At 44.1% G+C, this 14,733-nt stretch overlaps 1 protein-coding gene across 1 annotated transcript in view; it reads right to left on the reverse strand.

Annotated features, from left to right (window-relative positions):
- The window catches only part of SUSD2 (sushi domain containing 2), a 367,145-nt gene that overhangs the window by 49,086 nt on the left and 303,326 nt on the right, over positions 1–14,733 (reverse strand). The window contains exon 25 of the mRNA XM_069754446.1: positions 11,968–12,144. Coding sequence (XP_069610547.1) covers positions 11,968–12,144 — 177 coding nt within the window. The remainder of the gene's footprint in view (positions 1–11,967; positions 12,145–14,733) is intronic.

A 14,733-nucleotide genomic window follows, 5' to 3' on the forward strand; every position in this document is an offset into this window, starting at 1 on the left:
TGAGGGGCTGTGTAGTGGATGATGAGACGCTGTGGGGAATGGAGGGATAATGATGAGGGGCTGTGTAGTGGATGATGAGACGCTGTGGGGATTGGAGGGATAATGATGAGGGGCTGTGTAGTGGATGATGAGAGGCTGTGGGGAATGGAGGGATAATGATGAGGGGCTGTGTAGTGGATGATGAGACGCTGTGGGGATTGGAGGGATAATGATGAGGGGCTGTGTAGTGGATGATGAGACGCTGTGGGGATTGGAGGGATAATGATGAGGGGCTGTGTAGTGGATGATGAGAGGCTGTGGGGAATGGAGGGATAATGATGAGGGGCTGTGTAGTGGATGATGAGACGCTGTGGGGAATGGAGGGATAATGATGAGGGGCTGTGTAGTGGATGATGAGACGCTGTGGGGATTGGAGGGATAATGATGAGGGGCTGTGTAGTGGATGATGAGACGCTGTGGGGATTGGAGGGATAATGATGAGGGGCTGTGTAGTGGATGATGAGACGCTGTGGGGATTGGAGGGATAATGATGAGGGGCTGTGTAGTGGATGATGAGACGCTGTGGGGAATGGAGGGATAATGATGAGGGGCTGTGTAGTGGATGATGAGAGGCTGTGGGGAATGGAGGGATAATGATGAGGGGCTGTGTAGTGGATGATGAGAAGCTGTCTGGGGAATGGAGGGATAATGATGAGGGGCTGTGTAGTTGATGATGAGACGCTGTGGGGAATGGAGGGATAATGATGAGGGGCTGTGTAGTGGATGATGAGACGCTGTGGGGAATGGAGGGATAATGATGAGGGGCTGTGTAGTGGATGATGAGAGGCTGTGGGGAATGGAGGGATAATGATGAGGGGCTGTGTAGTGGATGATGAGAAGCTGTGTGGGGAATGATGATGGGCTGTGAAGTGGATGATGAGGGGCTGTGTGGGGAATGGAGCATGATGAGGGGCAGTGTGGAAAAAGAAGGAATGATGAGGGGCTGTGTGGGAGAAGGGGGGTGATGAGGGGCTTTGGGGGAGAAGGGGGGTGATGAGGGGCTGTATGGGGGTGATGGGCTGTGTGGGGAATGGGGGATGAGAGGCTGTGTGGGTGATAATGAGGGCCTGTGGGGAATGGGGGGATGATGAGGGGCTCTGTGGAGAAGCGGGGTGATGAGGGCCTTTTTGGGGAATGATGAGGGCCTGTGGGGAATGGGAGGATGATGAGGGACTGTGTAGGGGTGATGAGGGGGAGATGGGGTTGATGAGGGGCTGTGTGGGGGATCAGGAGATGGGGGTGATGAGGGGCTGTGTGGGTAATGGGGGGATTTATTGTGTGGGGTTGAATTGGAGTGGAGATGGGAGATTTGAGGACACAAAATGAACAGCAAAGGGGGTGATGGGGCACAGAATAGAAACTGAGTAGTGGGTTCGTAGCATGGGGGCAGTGTAAGGGCACAGCCAGGAGGGGACAGTATACCAAGGAGGGGGAGTGTGATGAGAGAGTACAGTATAAATACTGGGCCCTATATGGGGGACACAGTGTGAGAGGACAGTGTGAAGAGGGGACCGGTATGGAAAGGAGAGGTCAGTGTGAAGAGCATGTACCATAAGAGGGACAGTGTGGGGGTCATATTTTGTGAAGACAATATAGTGAGGGGCAATTTTTCATTCAGGAGCATTATAATGACACTTGTATCTTTAAGGGCATCGTGAAGATGAAGAAAAGAAGAACGACTCCAGAGACGACATCATCTATAAGGTACCTGGATGTAAATGTTAATTGTGATACTGACTAACTCTCATGTTTTTATTTATGTTAGGAGCATTAAAGGGGATGTCCAGGTTTGTAATGAGTCTGCAGTCATTCTTCGTGACTGCAGACTTCTGAGTTCTCACAGTGCTCATTGCACGCTGTCAGGATTCTCTCGTGCTGGCAATTTACATACATGTGGTCACGTGCTGACTAGACATGTGTGGCCTCCGTCAATGAAAATGAACTGAGCGAGGCCGGGCACGTCTAGTCGGAATGTGTTCAGAATTATACAAATCACATGCTTGTACTGACATGACCGTCCACCAGCAAGGGAGAATCCTAAAAGTGTCCAGTGCATTCGTTGTGAGAATTCAGAAGTCTGCGATGTCAGGATTCAGGTCAGCAGGTTCCAGTAGTCGTCACATGGACACCTCACTGATATGTGACTTTCACACTTATGGTCTGGTGACAACGAGCTTTTCTTCTGCTTCTCAGTTTTTCACTGAACATTGAGAGCATTAGGGAGAGGAGCTTGTGGGTACATGACTAAGTGCGCAAATCGCATATGTGCTGGGGGGGGGGAGAGGGGGGGGGCGCCAAAATGAATTCTTGCCCCGGGTGCCAGAAACCCTAGATACGCCTCTGTCAGTGCCACCCATTATTCTGACTCACCGTCAGTTGACCAGCCTGGTTCTGTTTCTTCCCGGCTTGTTGCTTTTTTTCCAGCATGTCTGATTGATGCAAATCCGAGTAGTCTATTGTTTTTGGGGCCATACAAGTATACAATTATACCTAGCACACTGATGAAGGTCCAGTATCGACCGAAACGTTTGTGATTTACTGTATGTAATAAATCCCCACTTTTTTGCATCACAACACCCTGGAGTGTGCTAGTCACTTTATATTGTATACGTTCAGGTTTGGGCACCTATGACTGTGCACCTCCCCTATTTAGGCTGTGCTTAGCATCTTCTATATCACTCAATCAGAGGCCGCGACGTCATTCGCAGGTCCTCAATTCCTAGAATTAGCAGTTTTGTGAATGAGAATGACGTCGCGGCTTCTGATTGGCCGCGTGCCGCCCATGTGACCGGCACGCGGCCAATCAGAAGCCGCGACGTCATTCTCATTCACAAAACTGCTAATTATAGGAATTGAGGACCTGCGAATGACGTCGCGGCCTCTGATTGGTCGCGTGCCGGTCACATGGGCGGCACGCGACCAATCAGAAGCCGGGACGTCATTCACAGGTCCAAAAGGCGCGCTTTTTAAACAAAGAAGCCTCCCGGTTAGCAGTGTGAAGTCCAGGGGCCGCCGGAGAGGTGAGCATATCAATATTTTTTATTTTAATTCTTTATTTTACACATCCCTATGGATCCCAGGGCCTGAAGGAGAGTTTCCTCTCCTTCAGACCCTGGGAACCATGAGAATACCTTCCGATACTTGATGTCCCATTGACTTGTATTGGTATCGGATATCGGTATCGGCGATATCCGATATTTTTCGGGTATCGGCCGATACTATCCGATACCGATACTTTCAAGTATCGGACGGTATCGCTCAACACTACTCGTGACGCAAAAAATAAGCCCTCATATGGCCAAATTGATGGAAAAATAAAAAAGTTATGGCTCTGGGAAGGAGGGGAGTGAAAACGAACACGGAAAAACGAAAAATCCCAAGGTCATGAAGGGATTAATGGAACACACTTGGAATGGGTCACAATTAACAGATGAAGACCACAGAGGTCAGTATTGGGCCCTCTTCTTCTTAATATACCGCATATACTTGAGTATAAACTGAGATTTTCAGCCCTTTGTTTTAGACTGAAAGTGTCCCTTTTAGCTTATACTCGAGTCACCCCTACCGGTCTGTCTCCCGTCACCCTCACAGGTCTGTCTCCCTTCTCCCCGGTTAGTCTCTCTGTCACATCATATTCACCCTCCTGGTGCGGTCTGCACATCCCTGCTTCTCTGATGCGATGGTCTTTCCAGGCGCCGGCAGCTCTTCCTGTGTTCAGTGGTCATGTAGTACTGCTCATTAAAGTAATGAATATGGACACGACTCCACTCCCATAGGGGTGGAGTGCATATTCATTACTTTAATGAGCGTTACCAGTGACCACTGAACACAAGAACAAACTACCGGCGCCGGAGAGACCATCGCGTCAGAGAAGCAGGGACGTGCAGACCACACCAGGAGGGTGAGTATGACAGGGAGGTTGAGCATTGCAATATTCACCTGTTCCCGTTCTACCCCCGGGCTCCATCTTCCGTATCCTCTGGCTGTGACATTCAGGTCAGAGGGTGCGATGACGTAGTTAGCACGCGCCCTCTGCCTGAACAGTAACTGCAGAGAGTCAGAAGATGGAGCGGCGCATGGCGGTGGACCGGGGACAGGTGAATATCGCAAGTGTCGGTGTCCCCGACTGCTCAGGACAAGAGGTGAGTATATCATTTTTTTTTAAATCACAGCAGCAGCATATATCGCATATAATCTATGGAGCATCTTATGGGGCCATAATCAACCTTTATGCAGCATTGTATGGGGCAAATGTTTCTATGGAGCATCTTAATGGTGCCATAATCAACCTTTATGTAGCATTGTATGGAGCATCTTATGGGGCCCATCATAAACTTTATGGAGCATTATATTGGGTGTATTTTGTATGGAGCCCATCATGAACTGTATGGAGCATTATATGGGGTGTATTTTGTATGGAGCATTATATGGGACGTATTTTGTATGGAGCATCTAATGGGCTCCTGATTCAATATGGATATTCCAAAACACTTAACCTACTGATGTCTCAATTAATTTTACTTTTATTGGTATCTATTTTTATTTTTGAAATTTACCAGTAGCTGCTGTATTTCTCACCCTGGGCTTATACTTGAGTCATTATTTTTCCCAGTTTTTTGTGGCAAAATTAGGGGTCTCAACTTATACTCGGGTCGGCTTATACTCGAGTATATACTGTACTTATTAATGACTTTGTAGGGGGCATACAGAGCAGAATTACAATATTTTCAGTTGATTCTACACTCTGCACATAATCAATACAGAGGAGGATAATTTAATATTACAAAAGGATTTATTTAAAGGGACTCTGTCACCTGAATTTGGCGGGCTATGTAAATGCCCTGTGTCCGGTTCGATGGGCGATGTTTCCTCTTCTTTCATTCACCCCTTCCTTTCCCGCTGGCCGCAATATTTTCTTGAATTTCAGTAGGTTTCCTCCATAGTTCACGCGTGCGCAAAGCAATCTTGCCTTGCGCACGCGCAGTATGCTTTGCCCAACTGCGGGCAAAGGCGAAAAGCATTAGTGCCCATGCACCGGTGCACTATGCCCTGGAAGTATTTCTCTGTGTTCCGGGACATAGTGCGGCGGCGCATGTGCACTAATGCTTTTCGGCTTTGCTCGCAGTTGGGCAAAGCATACTGCGCATGCGCAAGGCAAGATTGCTTTGCGCACGCGTGAACTATGGAGGAAACCTACTGAAATTCAAGAAAATATTGCGGCCAGCGGGAAAGGAAGGGGTGACTGCTTTTTGTGCAGCCAATCAGTGGTACAGTGGTCATGTTCTGCACTGTTAATATTGCTGCTCAACGATGGGAGCCATGATGCAAATGATAAATGAGGAACACGCTTGTTCAAAGTTCGCACTGCCCAGGGTTCAAAATTACAATCACACACGAAGATGAAGCATAAATGTGGTTTATTATGTCAACACGTTTGAAGTTTCAAACCTCTTCATCAAGACCAAACCACAATGATGCAAGTAATGACCGACTGCAGTGGTCATATGCAAAGTGAATCTGGTGGACTTAGGTGTTGGATCTGGGGGTCAAAGAAGACGTGAGTAGATCTTACTTAAAAAAAAATACATTTGCAACTATTTTGTTTTTTAAGTTAAATTTTGGATAACTATTGACATAGTTCGCAGTTAACCGAGAGATATTAGGAGCAACGAAAATATCAAAAAGAAGATACCAATGAGTCCTCTTTTATCTCATCTTTTAATTTTCAGGATTTTACTTATAGTGTTGTAGACTTACCCTCAACTACAAATGCATACTTCTTAAGTGAGTGAGGTCTTTGCTTCTCTTCTGGGGTTCTTGAGCTCCGGTTCTCTATACATAAGAGTCCACCGCTAGGCAATGATGAATAGCGACGACTGCTTTCTGTGCACTAATTAATAATAGAAAATATTGACACTCATGGCCGTTTCAGTTGTAGCTTGCACTTATGTCCCACAAGAAGCACAGTGCTGCGCTTGTAGCCAGTGCTTATACACTGTGGCAGCTGCAGCTGTTTATTACACAGTGGTAATATTTCTTGCATGCAAATGGTGACGGATGTTTCCAGTGCTGTACTAATGAGGTGTAATGTGTGCACCCATAGCTGGGAGACCTGTCGCACGCTTCCCCAGTTGTCCTGGCTGTATGGAAATGCCACTCAGCAGATTCATTTGGACAGTAGTAGCATTTACATCGCAATGTCCCCTAATAAAAAAAGCATACATGAGGTTGACTTTAAAATTTGACTGCTCTAGTAGCATGTTACTAGTATGTGTTACTGTTTCTGCTTAAAACACAACGTTTTTGCATGTATAAAAAATAGATTGATCACCAACATTATTCACACTGTACTATGGCATAATTGTATTATTAATCTCATTATAGTAATAAAGGAACAGTCCGAGCTTTAGGATTGACCCCGCAGGGAACCTCTTCCGTTGTTTAGGGATAATGTTGTCTTGAACAGTCTGATTTCAAAGAATACAAAATATTTTTTGAATATTTTAAATGATAAGTACATTGTCAATTATTGTGAATAAAATGAGCTCCCCTTGTGCCATTTAGTAAAAACGATATAGCAAAAATTCGGCACTCAACATAACGTAAGACAGGTGATTTAATGGTGTCCACAAAATAACAGAAACGTTTCAGTCCTACATCCGGACCTTCATCAGTCACTGTTGATAAATGTGAGGGAGCGAGTGGACCCACAGAATTGCTGATTGTGGAGTGAAATCAGACTTGTGTGTGAGCGCTGCCTGTATGTGGGCAGTATAGCCCCAAATGAAGCAATATACCTTAAAATATCAGGACATAAGTGCCGTGCCTGTTTGGGACTCAGAATCCACAGCTATACTGCCCACATACAGGCAGCGCTCACACACAAATGTGATTTCATTCCACAATCAGCAATTCTGTGGGTCCACTCGCTCCCTCACATTTATCAACTGTGACTGATGAAGGTCCAGATGTAGGACCGAAACGTTTCTGTTATTTTGTGGACACCATTAAATCAACTGTCTTAAGTTGAGTGCCGAGTTTTTGCTATACACTACGGTGTGGGAACCTACTCTGGCACCTCTTTGTGGCTGTGAACACGTTTACTTTTTCATTTAGTATAAAGGAGACCTACTTCATTAAATGATGTGCAGTATTCATTATGCAAACTAGTGGCAGGTCAGTGAGGGATCAGTGACCTGTCAGCAGTCTGCATTATGAATATATAATCAGAGCACCACATACACCAGACCCGCCTTAGGGCAAGAGAATATCATTAACACAAAACTGAAAATAAAGATTAAGAAACAGCCACAAGACAGATTTCATCAACCATGGTATAATTTTGTTCAGTATAATGGCGCCGACCTGACACTGTGTGTAGGTTACTATGCACAATCCTGCTGACAGGTTCCCTTTAAGTGGTTGAAATCTGGATAGCTCAATTATATATAGAACACTCAAAACTAGGCAGTTGCAGCATTACACCTGTAAGAGTCGACTATTTAGCAGGTCTTCTTTCACCCACTCAGTAGAAGACACTTCACCACAACTCATTGCCACGCGACAAGTTTGGAACATTGAAGGGTTGGCCAGCTCCTATGAAATGAAGGCTCAGTCCCATGTGTGGAAGCATAGACGACTGACACAAAGCAGTCTTTCATGTAAAGCCAAGCCTGGCTTATCTCTAAACCCACTGCCTGAGCGAAGAGGACAGCTGCAAGCTTCTTGTGGGGGACAGACACCACTAAATGTGTTTAAAGAGATCCAGAGACAACAATTTATCATTTACTTTGATGAATGTTTCTCTAATTATGTGTACAAGGATGCATATTTCCAGAAGGGTTCAATTTGCTGCACACCACCTGTTCTTATATTTTACCTCCACTCATTATTTCATCCATTATTTTATTCAGTTCACTTTTACATTGTGTCATTTCTCATAATGTAGAATAAATGTTACCACTTTTGGATTTTTTTTTACCATTTTTCAGCACATTATATGCTAAAATGAATGGCGTCATTCAAAAGTATAAGGCTACTTTCACACATCAGGTTTTCACCATCAGGCTCAATTCGGCTAAGTTTCAAAAAACCGATCCGGCAAATGTTGCCGAAGGATCCGTTTTTTCCCCATAGAATTGCATTAGTGCCGGATTGCGCTAGATGACTTTGCGTTTTATACAGTTTTTGCCGGATCCGGCAAATCTGCCTTTTCCGGTTTCTGGAAAAAAAGTCCATAGCAACGTTTTTTACCTCCACTCATTATTTCATCTATTATTTTATTCAATTCACTTTTACATTGTGTCATTTCTCATAATCTTCTATATAATTGTCTAAGGGTCACTTCCGTCTGTCTGTCTGTCTTTCTGTCACGGATATTCATTGGTTGCGGCCTCTGTCTGTCATGGAAATCTAAGTTGCTGATTGGTCGTGGCAAAACGCCCACGACCATTGCCATGACCAATTAGCGATGGGCACAGTCTGGCGGCAACATGGCCGCTCCTTCCTCCCCGCAGTCAGTGCCTGCTCCATACTCCCCTCCAGTCAGCGCTCACACAGGGTTAATGGCAGCGCTAACGGACCGCGGTGTAACGCACTCCATTAACGCTGCTATTAACCCTGTGTGACCAACTTTTTACTATTGATGCGGCCTATGCAGCATCAATAATACAAAGATCTAATGTTAAAAATAATAAATAAAATAAAAAATCATTATATACTCACCGTCCGTCGGCCCCCGGATCAGGAACAGGCCTTTCCCACTCCTCGCGATGCCCCGGTGACCGCTCCATGCATTGCGATCTCGTGAGATCATGACGTATCGGTCTCGCGAGACCGCTACGTCATCATCTCGCGAGACCGCAATGCACTCTGGAGATCAGAGCACGCGAGGAGCATCGGTAACTGCTTCGCTTGGATCCGGGGGACAACGGAGGGTGAGTATATCACTATTTTTTATTTTAATTCTTTTTTTTAACAGGGATATGATGCCCACATTGCTATATACTACGTGGGCTGTGCAATATATTACGTGGGCTGTGCAATATACTACGTGGGCTGGGCAATATATTACGTGGGCTGGGCAATATACTACATGGGATGTGCAATGTACTACGCGGGCTGTGCAATGTACTACGTGGGCTGTGCAATATACTACACGGGCTGTGCAATGTACTGCGCTGGCTGGGCAATATACTTCGCGGACTGGGCAATATACTACATGGGCTGGGCAATATGCTGCGCGCACTGGGCAATATACTATGCGGGCTGTGCAATATACTCCATGGGCTGTGCAAGATACTACGCGGGCTGGGCAATATACTGCGCGGGCTGTGCTATATACTGCGTGGGCTGTGCAATGTACTACGTGGACTGTGCAATGTACTACGTGGGCTGTGCAATGTACTACGTGGGCTGTGCAATGTACTACGTGGGCTGTGCAATGTACTACGTGGCTGTGCTATATACTACGTGGGCTGTGCTATATACTACGTGGCCTGTGCTATATACTACATGGCCTGTGATATACACTACGTGGCCTGTGTTATACACTACGTGGCCTGTGTTATACACCACGTGGTCTATGTTATATACTGCGTGCGTGGTACTGCGCGGGCTATGCAATATACTACGCGGGCTGTGCAATATACTACATGGGCTGTGCAATATACTGCATGGGCTATGCTATAAACTCCATGGGCTGTGCTATATACTCCGTGGGCTGTGCTATATACTCCGTGTGCTGTGCTATATACTACGTGGCCGTGCTATATACTACGTGGCTGTGCAATATACTATGTGGCTGTGCTATTTACTACGTGGGCTGTTATATACTACGTGGCTGTGCTATATACTACGTGGCCGGCTGTGAAAATCAGCGACAGGCGCAGTCCGGCCGCAAATTGGCGCGGGATTTGAACCATGCTTCGCTAATTGGTCGCGGCCGGCCGAATCCTGTGTATTCAATGTATTATTCTAAAATCTTCATAAATAAACTATATACATATTCTAGAATACCTGATGCGTTAGAATCGGGCTACCATCTAGTGTAGAATAAATGTTACCACTTTTGAATTTTTTTTACCATTTTTCAGCACATTATATGCTAAAATTAATGGCGTCTTTCAAAAGTATAAGGCTACTTTCACACATCAGGTTTTCTCCATCAGGTTCAATCTGGCTAAATTAAAAAAAACGGATCCTGTGAATGTTGCCGCCAGATCCGTTTTTTTCCCATAGACTTGTATTAGTGCCGGATTGCACCAGATGACATTGTGTTTCGTCCGGTTTTCGCCTGATCCGGCAAATCTGCAGTTTCTGGTTTCTGGAAAAAACGTCCATAGCAACGTTTTTTGTTTGCCATCATATGGCGACAGACAAAAAAAAAGTTTTGTCTCTTGGAAGAAGAAGAAAAGGAAAGAATGAAATGTCGCCACGTTCAAGGAGTGAAAGGGAAAGGTCACCTTAAAATAATCTTTTGTTATGTATGTTTGTGTACTCTACTTTCATGAATGTCCTGAGTAAATACATTTGTTCTGGGAGCTGTAAGATGGGAGTTGTCATTTACGTATATTTACAGTTATCCTCTACTAATCACCATAACGTCCACAAACAATGTTTTTGCCACATTTTTTTTTACAAAATTTGATGTGCTATATTATATTATTAATAGTGGTATTATTATTATTTACATTTTAATTGTCTTTTCTGTTGAATTTTTAAAAAACTAATAAACGCACTACAAACATTTTTTATTGTGCAATTTTTCTCATTATTTTTGTGAGATGTGAACCACGCAATTAAACAACACAAACTATTTGCAAAAATTGCAGGTATTAATACCCATTTTTGAAACTACCATAAGATTGCAGAAAAAAAATGCATAAAAAGTTGATTGAAAAAACTGTTGTGTTTTTTATTAGTCCTAATGACAAAAAAACACTATTCCGATATTACCCCCATGTATCTATTTGGTCTCAGTTTCACCTTCTTTCCAGCAGTGTCTGTCTTTTTAGCCAGACTCAATATTGTGGTAGACTACGCTATTGTGTCCAGCAGAAAAGGTGGAAACCACTACAAAAGAGGCCAGATGGAGTCCAACAGTATTAAATGTCATTTTTTATTAAAGCAAACCCCCCACCTAATGCAGTACAGAACAGACAGCAAAATGTAATGTCAATGCGGACTTATCCACCAAAAATGTACATAGTAAGCGTGTGTAAAAAAAAAAAAATCTAGTCCATATTCAAAAAACATTTACCAAAAATGTACCTTGCCCAAACAATGAATCACTGCATGAAATCTTTTACACACCTATACAGAAGAACACTGATGAAATCAATAAAAATTATGGATTGCATTCTATTTTGAAACCAAAGACTAGAGACTTCTAACTTATTTTATAGACAGTCACCATCTTCACCTGCTTTTTGACATAAGCACTGTATAGAATTTTCAGTACTTAAGAGCTGTGAATTTTTTTTATACCATATGGTCTTTTTATTATACTAGTTTTGATTTTAGGGCTGGAAAATAGGATCTTACGTGGTCAATTTTCATATTAAATGTTCTCCCTTCTCCATCGACACTCGGGTACATGAAGTTAGGCAGAGTTTCTAAAAATGTTAATATTGCTTGACCGTAGACAAGAATATTGCCAGCATAGTAGACCCATCAGTCCCTACGTGGATATTCTCTTAGTAAAATACTAGTTCTTTATGGGAACAAGAGAGCATTGTAAGTTCTTAAGAGAACAAAATGAAATAGGACAGGTTCCTTAAAGTTACCAATCTTGGAAACAAACCATCAAAAGCACCACCAGAAACATAAAAGTATCTTCAAAATAAGCAAGTGCTGACCCCTTCTTTGTACTTTGGGCTAATGCATCTTCGAAATAAGATGAAAAAACAAACAAGAGGTTACATGTACCTGATACACACTGACTGGATTGTCCACTCCAAGTACCATCAGCTTGACATCTGCGGGAATATGGTCCAACCAGCATGTATCCTTTATTACAGGTGAATTTCACCTCAGAATTATTCAAGTAGTTAGTTCCTTCTTTTTTCCCATTTTTCGGGGGCTCTAACCAGCCACAAGAGATCACTGACAGAAATGAAATATAATATTACAAGTTTAGTAACATCATACATAAAACATAACTGTCAGATCCATGCCTCAACATAATCCTACTACCTCTTCCTTTGTCACTAGCTGGTGCTGCACTAATACTGCAGATGACACTTGGTGGCAGGAGTATGTTTCAGTTAGACTTTATGATAGCTGGGACTTTTTGTTCCTCTTCCAGTTTACTTGCATTTAGAAGCAGGGGGCAAGTTATCAAATGTAATTAGCTCTTGGCTGGGTGACATACAGTAGGTGAGAATTTTCCCTATTTACACCTATAGCAGTCTGTTTCTAGCTGCCGGTGATAAGATATACTTACCCTGGTTTATAAACCAGTAGATCTGCTCTGATTCAATCTGTTTGATTCTCTAACCTTGATATCATCCTGACCACATCTTCCACTTATGATTTTGTCTCTGACTTGGCTTGACAACCATTCTCAGTGGGCCAGCAGCCACTCTGTGGATGTTAACAGGGATCCAGACCCTTGTTTAAGTGTTAAAGGGTGAAGACCTGGATTGCCCTGGAACCTGCTAAGTGGAGTGGCTTATGCCAAGCCTGTCCATGGAAGCTGTATTAAGATCTGCTAGGCTTCCACTTACAGTGACCCATTACAATAACACAGTGAAACCTCTCCACCTCTTTGAAAAAGGCCACACCTTTATCTCGAAAAGATTTCTAGAGACCAATTTTAATTTCTGTCATATCCTAAATTCAGGCCATAAGTTTTGAATGGGTCCTTCATCTTGAAGAGCATTGGTTTTCTTTTTATAGCTGGTTTCCTCAAAAACTGACCAGCGCTTCTGTCCATACAATGGTTGCTGGCAGAGGAGCATGTGAACAGACCTGTCCATCAGCCTCCTCCAATAGAAAAGCAGGTTATCCATATGAGGAGTTTTACAATTAGACAAAGATGATGGGCAGTGTTAGGGCTAGTGGAACGCACCAAATAATTAGAGAAAAGGAATAAGGTGCGTTCGCAGCCCTGGGTCCACCGTGCAGAAATCGAACCTGCTGCTAAGCAATGACGAACTATAAGGCAGTACAATGAGGATACACACACGGGTTAGCTTCACCCTGTGTGAAAGAAGTGAACCCTGTTGTGTCACAGGGCTGCAGTGCTGCACATAACAGAAATAATAAAATAGCACGAGAGTGCATGTGGTGCCGTACTGACGGACGCCACTAACCACCCAGACTTGGGTTAGGAAAGCGCGGAGATAGCGCACCGCGCCGGACTGGCGGTCACAGTAATAGACACTGTTTGTGTACTAGTGATGGTAACAAGTCGGGCGCTAGATTACAATCATCCTCCTTACGTGAGCATTCAAACACAAGGGAGGGGATGCTTAAAGAGGGACTTTCACTCACACACATAAACAAGAGTATACTAGCACATGGCCGTACGGCCATGCGAACCTTTTATAGCTGCAGCAAGTTCAGGACCTTCCTAGAGGACCAATGAGAACTGCTACAGCAACTGAGCAACTTCAGGACCTTCCTGGAGGACCAATAGGAGCTACTGCAGTACCTGAGAATGTGACCTCAGACCTCCACTGATAGGTCTTCCTTTGGGAATGCTCAGAAGGGAAAAAACAGGACTTAGTCCCAGAGACGTCTGCTCACCGCTGATCAGTACAGGCTACAATGGCAGAGCCTGGAAAGACAGCAGTAACCCTTTGCACAGAATCAGACTGAGCGAGAAGCTGGGACCGATGTCTCCGCTGAGCAGGCTTCACTGCAGCTGATGCAGAATGAGAGACCGCAGCAGACATGGCTCGAGATTCCCCCTGTGCAGCGGCGGGAACTCGACTCCTAACAGGCAGGTCTGGTCACATGCTTCCCTACCGATATCCATTTTATGGAAAGAAATGCTGGTCAATTTGTGAGGAAACCTACACGAACAAGAGAAAGTAGCTGACCTCCCTACCTGAGAATCCATCAGTGAACTCGTTCTGACAGTGTAAAGGAAATGATCTCTGTTCTTTTTTCTGAGCTCCACTAAGCTGATGCATGGCCAAAGACTACCTTAAAGTTGAATGTGTAAGGAAAGAAAAGCCTGTCAAGGATGCTCAGTGGATCTGTACAACCATGTTAAAAAACTATTCAAGTATCACAACACATATTCAAAGTTATATGCTTTTGATTTATGTCTTTGGGTCTTTATATTCTTGTCTTGAGTGAACAGAGATGTATAATCACCATGTCTCAGATTCAAACCAACCACTGATTTTCTCACTGGTCTAAATGAGGGGGCCTGTTGGAGCTAGACGCTCCTAATTCACTAAGTGGCAAAAGCGGGAGTGTATGACAAGTGGGTGTGCCTCCAAGTAAGTTCCTCCACAGCTCCTCATGAATTAGACAATCTGTAGTGTCACACCACTGCCCCTCCTCCATCCTGCTCTAGCTCCATCCATTTTGGCGGAGCTAGGCGAAACTGGTGTGAAATTACCAAAAGTTTCAACATTTTTGCACAACTCTAAGCTGAGCAAAAATGTTGTGGCTTTTCAAAACAATTTTACGTCACAATTATGGCGAAATTGCTTTGATGAATCGTGTTATGTTCTG

The sequence above is a fragment of the Ranitomeya imitator genome, chromosome 1, assembly GCF_032444005.1.
Source record: "Ranitomeya imitator isolate aRanImi1 chromosome 1, aRanImi1.pri, whole genome shotgun sequence".
NCBI classification, from domain to species: Eukaryota; Metazoa; Chordata; class Amphibia; order Anura; family Dendrobatidae; genus Ranitomeya; species Ranitomeya imitator.